The 11078-nt window shown below is 33.3% G+C and overlaps 1 protein-coding gene across 1 annotated transcript; it reads left to right on the top strand.

Moving 5' to 3' along the window:
* Nucleotides 1–7747: 7747 nt before the first annotated feature.
* LOC149262090 (uncharacterized) lies at nucleotides 7748–8699 on the top strand. Its single transcript, XM_089383269.1, has one exon. It carries the CDS (start codon nucleotides 7839–7841, stop codon nucleotides 8358–8360), a length of 522 nt encoding a protein of 173 aa, XP_089239395.1. The 5' UTR covers nucleotides 7748–7838; the 3' UTR covers nucleotides 8361–8699.
* Nucleotides 8700–11078: the final 2379 nt, after the last annotated feature.

An 11078-nucleotide genomic window follows, 5' to 3' on the forward strand; every position in this document is an offset into this window, starting at 1 on the left:
ACCAGCGCTATTACGGATGTACTTCAGTAACACAGAAGAGGGCCGATTCTCAGAGCGAGAGAGAATAGATGCGAATCGCCCTTAATGTTCCACCACGCCGACGATCTCCTTCGTCCTTTTGAATCCAAGTTCCAGTACCTCGAGGCTCGAACCGGTCCATTTCAATCACTTTAAGTTTTAACTTACGGGTGCCAGGTGGATTATACAGTGTAAAAAATATATACGGTAACGTTATATATATATAAAAAAATTTATAAAAAAAAAAATTTAAAACTTTTAATTTTTAAACCTGCCCGTCACATTGACGTTTTTAAAAATTAATCGCAAGTTGCAGAGGACGTGGAGATTTGAAATTAAAACGTATTTTACGAGTAAAAAGGCTAAATACGGGTATACGGGTGTCAAATTTAACCCTGTTCTTGATGTTCGATGCAAAGAAGATAAATAAATACCATGGACTTCGATTGTGATGGTGTGATGACGTCACTTCTCAGAAAACTGACGTATCTCTTCAACGTGAGCAATGACATGTAACAGAACACTACATGTATTCCATATATGCCACGTCATGTAGTTCCCATCTTTTGAGCAATATGACAGACATGAGAGAATTTAACTAATGGATATGAATAAAGTTAACAACTTCAGTTTTCTCATATTCATCAAAATTCTGAAATATTTTGGAATTTACAATTTCATTAGCAAAGTACTTTGAAATTTACAATCTCATTCACAATATTTACAGGGTGGTTTGGTTCAAATTTTCGCAACCTGGCATTTATATCATTTAAAATATTTTACTGGTCATGTAGTTAACAATTTGTTGGATTAATTACCAATATTTTAGGTATTGATCACCGATATTTTAAGTATCGATCATAATATTCAGAAGTTTACTAATAATTCTCTTGGATTTTGGTGTAATAACAAAGTTCAGCCTAACATACAATAAAAGCCTTAATCATGTCAAATTTCGCCAAATCATATTGAAAAAAGTTTTCTTGAAATAATAATAATAAAAGTTAAGAAATTTACTGAATCACATAGACAAACAACCCACCATCATTGTAATAAACTCTTAAAACCCAATCAGCGTCCGCAACGAAACTTAGTAAATTTCTTATATTCTGCATAAGGGATCGACGTACAGAAGTCTTACCAATACTTCCTTCGTAACTTAAGAAACAAACAGAAACTACCGACTCACGTATATTTCCAAATAAAGAACCTTCAAATAGGAAAGAAGGTTAACAATTTCCTATAAGTTGGATTATTTTAGTAGAGTTTTTTTAATTGAAACTTTTGTATTCTTTTCAATTTTTTCCTTTGTTAAAATTTATAAGAATATAGATAATAAAACTAGATCATTTTAGCAGGTTAAAAATTAATCAGTACTGACTTAGTTTTTCAGTCCTTCCTAGCTTATTTCTGGAAAATTTTGACTTTTGTTACTTGATTACGGTTAGTGGTTAAATAGGGTTGATACTTGAAATGATATCGTCAATGGTTATTTAAAACAGTGTAGTTTAATTCTTTTAAATAGACTAGAAAATAATAAGCAATAAGGAGTGGGCAAAACTGGAGATATATAGGAAACCCATCGCAGCTAGAATATCTTCTTTATTTACATTTTGCTGCTACATAGCACGCTGCGCAGACAAATGATTCCAGACAAATGTTTCAGTTACCGTGCAAGATTCAGAAGCAAACGTAAGTTACCCTGCCAAATCTCTATCTTTCATATCCGGGCGATTTCGGAAAATGCTTAAAACCACCGCCGCAGGGAGAGAGCAAAGACGTTGCAATTTGGAGGGGTGATATTGGGGTGAGAGGGGTTGCCTATTTCGATTAGAAATTTAGTTTAAACCATAAATGGTAATTATTATGTGATTAAAAATTTAGTTTAAACAATATATCGTAATTATTAATAGTTGATATTGTAAAATTAGGTGGATTGGCAGGTGTGTTTTGAAATATGGGTTTTATACTTTTAATTTAATTATCAATAAATATTAGATGGTGGTAGGATCTTATTTTTATAAAAAAAAAAATTAATACTATACATAGATCAAAAGTTGAGATTTATTTTTAAAGTTGTTACATATTTTTTTCTCTTTTAGTTAAATTAATTAATTAAAAAGATTGTTATACCAATTAGTGTCATTGATGGTTTTTTGAGTATGTGGTATTGATAAACCATGGTATCATCCCATGATATCTTAACTAAGTCTATTTATAGGTTAAGAATCTCTATGATAAAGTGAGGTGAATCTTAACTGTTAATTCTTTTCATCATTAATAATACTAATAATTATTAATATTAACTATCACACCACATTTACTAATGTGGTTGATATACCCAGATTGATGTAAAAAAGGTGGAAAATGTTGTCCATGGACATATATCAACCACATTAGTAGATGTGGTTGTGCTAGTTATAACCGAAGTGTAGGGTGCATTGATTAACCATGGTTGACCATGGATGACGAGGGTTGATGAGGTTGATCAAGGTTGATGTGGTTGACCATGATCAAGCTTACATTAATGTTAAATTAGTGTTACAAAAATGATTATATTAATAGTATGGTTAATGAGCTTGACCATGTTCGACCATTCTAACCATGGTTGGCCATTAGGAGTTAGAAGAACATGGAATGTTCTAGGTTGACTATGCTTGACTAAAGATGACCAAGTTTGATCATGGTTGATTATGGTTCATCATGGTTGATCATAGTTGACCATGATTGATCATGGTTGGCCATATCCAAAAATATAAACTTTTTTCATGGTTGACAATATTCAACCATGGTAGATCATGGTTGATCATATTCAACCACGATTGATAATGGTTGACAATGTTTGACCATGGTTGATAGTGGTTGATACTGGCATATTCTCATTGCAGTGGTTAACCATAATAAACCATTGTTAAAGGTTGACAATGGTTGACTATGGTTGACCACTAACTGGCGATAGTTGGCAATGGTTAACCATGATTGATAGTGGTTGATTATGGTTAACCATAGCTGACAGTGGTTGACGATGGTTGGCAATGGTTGACAATAGTTAACCATGGTTGACCATGGTTGACATTGGTGGCAATGATTGACCATAGTTGAGTCTAGTTGATTAATGATGATGATTAACAATGGTTGACAATGGTTGATAATAGTTAATAGTGATTGGAAATGGTTGGCCATGGTTGACTATGGTTGCCAATGGTTGACCATTGTCAAAGGTTGATAATGGTTGACCATATTCAACCATTGTCAATGGTTGACAATGATTGACCATGGTTGACAATGGTCATTAAGCATTGTCATCCATTCTCAACCATGTAGTTGTTAAGGTTGAGTATTGTTAAACATGGTAAACATAGGGTTGACCATATTTGATCATAGTTAACTATCTAAATGTTGATTACAAAGGTTGAATTTGTTTGACCATAGTTGATAATGGTTGACCATTGACTATGGTTAATGATTTTCAATGGTTGACAATGATTGGCCAAGGTTGGCCATTAAGAATGGTTAACCATGGTTGACCATTGTCACTAGTTGACCATTCTCAATAGTTCACCATTGATAATAGTTTATCATGGTTGAGAATGATTGACCATGGTTGACAAAGGTTAAAATGGTTGACCTTGGTTGACCATAGTTGTCAAGGGTTGACCATCGTGGTCAACCATTGTGAACCATGTGGTTGTCAAGGTTGAATATTGATAAATATGGTAAACTTAGGGTTGACCATGTTTGATCAAGGTAAAATATTTAAACATTGACTACAAAGGTTGACTTTATTTGATAAATGTGGTTCACTATGTTTGAGTATTCATAGTAATTAATAATATTAATAGGAAATTATGTTTGATCGAAGTTTCGGAGCGTTGAATGTCAAAGATAGTTGAACATAGTCAACCACATTAGTAAATGTGGTTGACTAAGTTTGAAATGTCACATTGCAAAGCTAGATAAATTGCAATGTAACGTAACATTGTGACAATGTTTATGAGTTTGAGAAGTTGGATGGATTTTTGTACCACAACCATTTGGTTTTCAAGGTTGACTATTGTTAAATATGGTAAACATAGGGTTAACCATGTTTGTTCACGATCAAATATTTAAACGTTGACTATAAAGTTTGACATTGTTTTACTATGCTTGACTAATGTGGTTCACTATATCTAAGTATTAATATTAACTGATAATATTAAAGGTGACTATGTTTGACCAAATTTGAAGAGTTTTGATTGCCAAACATAGTCAAACATAGTCAACCACATTAGTAAATGTCGTTGACTAATTTTCTAACGTCGTATTGGAACATTGGTTAAATTGAAATGTAATGTAGCATTGCAACAATTCTTATCAAATTACGACATTGGATAGATTTATACATTTTCTATCCATATAGTTTATATAGTTACATTAGTTTAAATATATTATGATTTTTATTTGGAGTTGAATTTATTTATTGATTCAAAAATACAATTGACTAGGTAAAAAATTGTAATTTTATTAGCAATTACTTATGTAATTTTTTTAAGGTGATTTTTTTAGATTAAGAAAATCAATAAAAATTTTGAGCTCAAATGTAAGATATAATATCGAAATTTCATTTTAAATATATATTTTTTGTGTAACACTATTTGTCATTTTCTATTCTCTTTTTCCTATTTGAATATATTATAATATTTTGTTTATAATATGTATTTGTTAAATAACACCATTTGTCATTTTCCATTCTCTTTTTCTTATTTAAATATATTATTTGATATAACGGGTTTTAATAGAATTAATGTTCATTTACCAATGTGTTCTTCACCATTCTTTTTTTAATGAATTATAAGCATTATTTATATAAAGAATTTGCATAAAATTGTATTCTTCTTTGTGGACCTATACTTGTGAAACCGATTGTTTTTTTATAATTGAAACTTATCTAAGTTAAATGGTGGATGAATGCCCTATAAGCTTATGGCATATATACAAGTAAGAGAAAGCCTTTCATTAAATTAGCAAGAAATATTTTATTTTCTTAAATCATAAACATATACCTGCATTATTTGTAATAAAAACTTTTCATTAAACTAACAAGAAATATTTTATCTTCTTAAATCTTAAAAATAAATATGTATTATTTGTAATAAGAAAACCCTAAAATTTCACATTCTTTTTCTAATATTAACACATCTATAAAAATAACAATTAAGCAAATAAATTTTTGCATCTGAAAACGTGAATGGAAGATTTAAACTTTCATTTTTTAATAATAGAGTGTTGCTCATAATATATCATTTTCTTATAAAAATTTAGAAGATACATATATGTATTATTTGTTATAAGAAAACCCTAAAATTTCACATTCTTTTTCTAATATTAACACATCTATCAAAATAACAATTAAGCAAATAAATTTTTGCATTTGAAAACGTGAATGGAAGATTTAAACTTTCATTTTTTAATAATAGAGTGTTGCTCATAATATATCATTTTCTTATAAAAAAATGTACGTTATCCTTCTAAAACTTAAATTAATTAATTAATTAATTATATATATATATATATATATATATATATATATATATATATATATATATATACATACATATACATATACATTTCATTAACATCTTAATGTTTGTTGCAAGCAATGATGCTTCAAAATGAACTGTATTTTGGTTTCGCTTGTTCTGCAGTATCACACATGAAGGCATATTACAACAGTAGTTCAAAAAGTCAGTCTTCGAATATCTACTGTTCAACTTTCTCCAACTTCAAACATTTTTGCAGGTACCAATGTCAATGATCAGTGTCTTCAGTACTTTTCCACATATCAAACATTTTTACAGGTACCAATGTCAATGATCAGTGTCTTCAGTACTTTTCCACATATAGAATTCCACATATCAAACATTTTTACAGGTACCAATGTCAATGATCAGTGTCTTCAGTACTTTTCCACATATAGAATTTTCAGTGACAGACTAGTCGATTTTGTTTTTTTGTAAGCTTGGTAATACCTTCTTATTTTCGAGTTTTTTACATGTCCATTATTCACCCCATTTCCCGGGAGGGTAGCACAAGAATCGAACCCAAGATCTCTGGTTCAGTGAGACTTCATTTCCACAGCCATTGCCACTTGAGCTACCCGATTTCATTAACATCTTATTGTTTTTTTTTGCAATGGGAAATGTCTACCAATTTCATAGGAAAATGTAGTTTTTTCTTATATGGAAGAAATGTAGTTTTGTACATGAAGATATAGTTTTTTTTAGAGGCCAGAAATAGAATTACAAATAAATCAAATGTTTTCAACTTATGCAATGCTAAAAAGGTAATCCTTACATTATTTTTGCCTTTTTTTTATGGTTTATAGTAAATAATTTATAATAGATTGTATTATTAATACTTGGTAGTTGACTTTTGGAGACATATGTTAACAAAAGGTTTGCAATGATAGAACATCGAACATGATGATGTGGCATTTGCAATAATCAAGCAAATCTCAAGTTATGGCATTAATAAACTTGCTATAGGATCATCTTCCAACAATTCAGTTACAAGGTAATATTTCTAAACATTAAAACTATTAAAATAAGCTTGAATATTACTTAGGACTTTTTCTTAGTCAAGTGGGTTTATCAACTACTAAATTTGGCTTAGAAGTTGAAACCTTAAGTTATTGCAATTTATCTTGAAAATATTTTAAAATGTTTGTTTTATTGTTTTGCTTAATTTAAGAGTGCTTCAATTTTATAGGTTTGTAACCTTATTTTAATTGCAGAAGGTATATATTACTGTTTAGTTATGTATAAGAGCAAGAGTAACTAATTATATTTACTTGTCACAAATCTTCTATTTTAATTGAGTATTCCATTTTTATAATTTTATAATACATTTTATTATCAATTTCAATTTAACTATTTAACATATATACTAGGTATTAAATTTGTTTTTAAATTAAAAATAAAATTTCTTGTAACTTGATTATTATTTCTTTTAATAATATCTAAATTATTATTAATCAATATAAAACATCTTTAATATCACTATTTAATGGGTTAAAAGTAAATTTCATTGAATTTCAAACAAAATTCAAATCTTCTACTTTGTTTCATTAAATATTCATTTTTAAATAAATTTTCTCATCAATTTCACTTTCATGTTCATTGTAAATATATAAATAATCACAATTTATGATATTGCATCTTGATCAATTAATTAGATCAAAATATCTTGTTTGTAAAAAAAAAAGCTCATACATATTAATGTATAAGCCTTTATTCTTTTAAATTAAATACAATAAAATTTCACTTTTCTTTTTTCTTCTGTGTTATTTTCTTTTTAATTATTTTTTAATCTAATTAAACCATCCTATAATCCAACATTATATATATATATATATATATATATATATATATATATATATATATTTATGTCAATGGTGTGTTTTTTCTTTATTATTTTTTAATCTCATTAAAGGCAAGAGCTAACCAGCCATACATTGGGTATTAAATGCCCAATGTAGGCTGGCCCATCTATGTATATGTCATGGAGCGCATCCATGTACACCATGTCTGACATCCCGATCCCCGGCGAATTCCCGGCGACTCCACCTTTTCTATTCAGCGATAGTTTATTTAATGCGGTTTAAGAGTATTAGTGAAAGCAGCATGATTTCCAGTACTTCTCATTTATTATCAGCAGATTCCCATTTATATTTCCCACTTCCGGAGGCCATTTGAATTTGAAATTTGTTTTCCCGCTTTGTTTTGAAATTTGTTGTTCCACCTTGTTATCGCAGGGCATGCTCTCTTTCATACACTTGCGGCATGCTCTTTGGCAGACCCTGTGGAGACGAGATCACGAGATCGACGAGCTCTTGCTGTGGCCATGGTAACGGGGCCTCGGATGGCTGGCATGGCAACAGCGAGGCTTCCCGCGCCGGTTCTGGCAGCGGTGCTGGCTACGGAGAAGCCGGGAGCGGGTACCCGCGTTCCGGTTCGGGTAAAGGAGCAGAGTACTATTCAGGAAATGGTGTTGTGAACGACGATAGTGGATACGGTGAAGGGTCTGGCGACGACAGTGGCTATCGTCAGTCACCTGGCAATACTTATGCCCCATACCCGCCTGGCTCTAATGGTGGCTATAGAGAAGGTGGTAAATACGGCTCAGGCTACGGTGAGCGTTGGGAAAAAAACGGTGCCTACGGTTCAGGGTACAGTGGTGGCAGCTATGTCACAGGCTCTGGTAATGAAAAAGGCTACGAAGCTGGCTCTCGCTATGGCGCTGGATCTGGCAACGGCAACGGTGAATTCGGTGCCAACAATGGTTACGATAAGGAAACTCCTTAACTTTATATATTTGTCTCCGCAGCGCGTGCCCCCGGAGTTTGTAATAAAGCAATGTCTCTTAGTCAATTATAAATATTAACAATTTAGGCACGGTGAATGCAACAACGAACGCCTTACTTTTGTCTTTGTAACATGGTGGTGGAGTTTGTAATAAAGTCGGATTTCTTTATCAATCTTAGCTATTAACAATATAGCACAGTGAATGTAGGGGTCACTCTTTCGAGAAAGAAATAAGTCAGTCTGATTTGGTATTGAAGCTGTTGGCAATGACTAAATTCGGTAAAGATTATGGACTTCTGTGTTGTTTAATGCGAAGACTGCCTAGCTTCGTACTTCTTACGATGTTGTTTACTCTTTTCTAAAAGCAACGACTTTCATCATACAACGATATTGTGTTATCATCTGATAAGCTTTTGAAATTAATGTGTTACATTTACTTTGTATTTTTCCTTTTCTTGTATTTGAGATAATAAGATATATCCTATTTAATTTTTATAAAATATTTTAAAATACTTTAAAAATAATTACAGATCAAAAGTTTTCTACTACTTTTTCTCAAGTAAATTGATCATATTAATATGTATATAAAAATGTTTTGTGTTTTATTAACCTGATTTGTGTTTTTGGAGCCTGCAATATCAATAAATAATGTATTATTGGATATTGTAATAAAATATATTTATAAGTTAAGAATTTTTATAACAAAATAGTAATAAAATATATTTATAAGTTAAGAATTTTTATAATAAAATAAATATTAAATAATTTTCATAACCTAAAATAAATCATAAAATAAATATTTTAATATTTATTATTATTTACTAATTATTTAATTTATATTACTGTATTAATAAATAAATTTTTAAACATAATTATTATTAAATATTAATTATTTAATTCAAAATAATTCATCAATAATTACATTTTTATTTTCCATAAATATTATAGATAATATTTAAAGTATTATTTGTGAAAATAGATTGAAAATAGTATTATCAAGCTTCCATAGAAAAATAGGAAGAGCAAGAGGACGAGGAAGAAAAAGAAAAGGGTAAGAGAAAGAGGGAGGAGGAGTGGAAGGAAATGAATAGGTAGAAAAATATGGAGAGGTTAAGGGAGAGAGGGTGTGACGCCCTCGAGTCTCGGGCAGGCGTGCACGATGGGCGGGCGCCCCGGGGCACGACGACGGGCGCGTTTTGGCACAACGACGGACAGTGCGACGAGCGGATGGGCGAACCTCCGACACTTGGGCGACGAGCCGAGGCGCAGGTGCGGTCACCCGGCAAGCCGACGAGCCGGCGGTTAGGCACGGCGAGCTGAGGTGCGGTCACCCGAGCTGGCGATTAGGCACGACAAATCGAGGTGCGGTCACCCGAGCTGCGGATGGGCGGCGAGTTGATATGCGGGTGCGGCCACCCGACGAGCCGGTGCGATAGTTTAACGGGCGACCCGTGGGCGACCCGCGCACAATGGGCGGGCGACCCGTGGGCGACCCGCGCCCCATGGGCGGGTGGCCCGAGCGACAAACGATGCGGTGGACAGCATGGTTGGACGCGGGCAAGGTTCGACAAGACGGGCGCGATGCGACAAGTTGGTGGACGCGGTTCTGCGGTTCTACAGGCGGACGCGGGCACGGTCACCCGACGAGCGGGTGCGACCACCCGATGATGCGACGAGCTGCAGGTACGGTGCGACGAAACAGCGAGTCGCTTGCGACGAAGGCATGACAGAAATGCGACATTTGGAAAATGGCTAAGTGTTTATAGACGTTGTCAAATGGAGTAAAGCCGACATGTTATTATGTATGTTGTGGGCGTATGTGGTGAGTTATAGGGGTCAGCCTTAAGGCTAGACACCCTTCCATAAACCCACAATGGAGTACGTGTAAACATAAAAGCCTTGGGCTCACTTGAAGCAACGAATAAACACATAAACATATATTATATGGAGATTTGTACACACACACATACATATATATATATGTGTGTGTGTGTGTGATTAATTAAAATAAAATAATATAATGCGTGGGCTTATGTGTTAAAAAGTGGAGTCGGCCATGAATTGGGCACCCCTCTTAAAACATAAGGAAGCATACGTATATATTGGTGGAGATGGAGCTCATTATCTCCATCAATCTTCGCTCAAGTGTCTTCGCATAAAGACAAGAGGAAAAGTGCGAAGGTCTTAGAGAAATGCGCATTTCTCATGCGCATGAAGAATAAGAAGGTTCGCATATCTTGGGGTTGGATTATGTGAAGTCTTGGCACGGTCGAGGAGGATTTGGTACACGGTATTCTGCAGGTTTTGTGTGAGTGTCTTGGTGACCCGTGTGGGGACCCGCTCACGGGTATCTAATCAGGGAACCGTCTTCAACAACCAGGGGAGTATTCTTGCAAAGGCCGACAAGCTGTTTGTATGAGATTTTGTTATTTGTATAAGAATAGTGCAAAAAATGTGCAGTGGTGATAGCAAGCTGACTGTCTTTCGATTTTGATACAACATCCAGTAGCTGCTCAGCAAACTTTAAGGTAGAAAGTTCTGTAATTTCAGGATGTTGTTTCAACCACTCACACAGTTTCTTACTTTCCTTGGGATCCAGATTTGTAATTGCTTTCTGAGTAGATTCGGGCATTAAGTAATATTCGACGGCACTTGCAAGTTCTCCAGACCATTTTGTAAGCCATGATATGTGCGATTCCTTCGACGAGAGATAAATTC

This window comes from Pinus tabuliformis, chromosome 6 (genome assembly GCF_031772625.1).
Source record: "Pinus tabuliformis cultivar Carrire ecotype Pingquan chromosome 6, CPIR1, whole genome shotgun sequence".
NCBI classification, from domain to species: Eukaryota; Viridiplantae; Streptophyta; class Pinopsida; order Pinales; family Pinaceae; genus Pinus; species Pinus tabuliformis.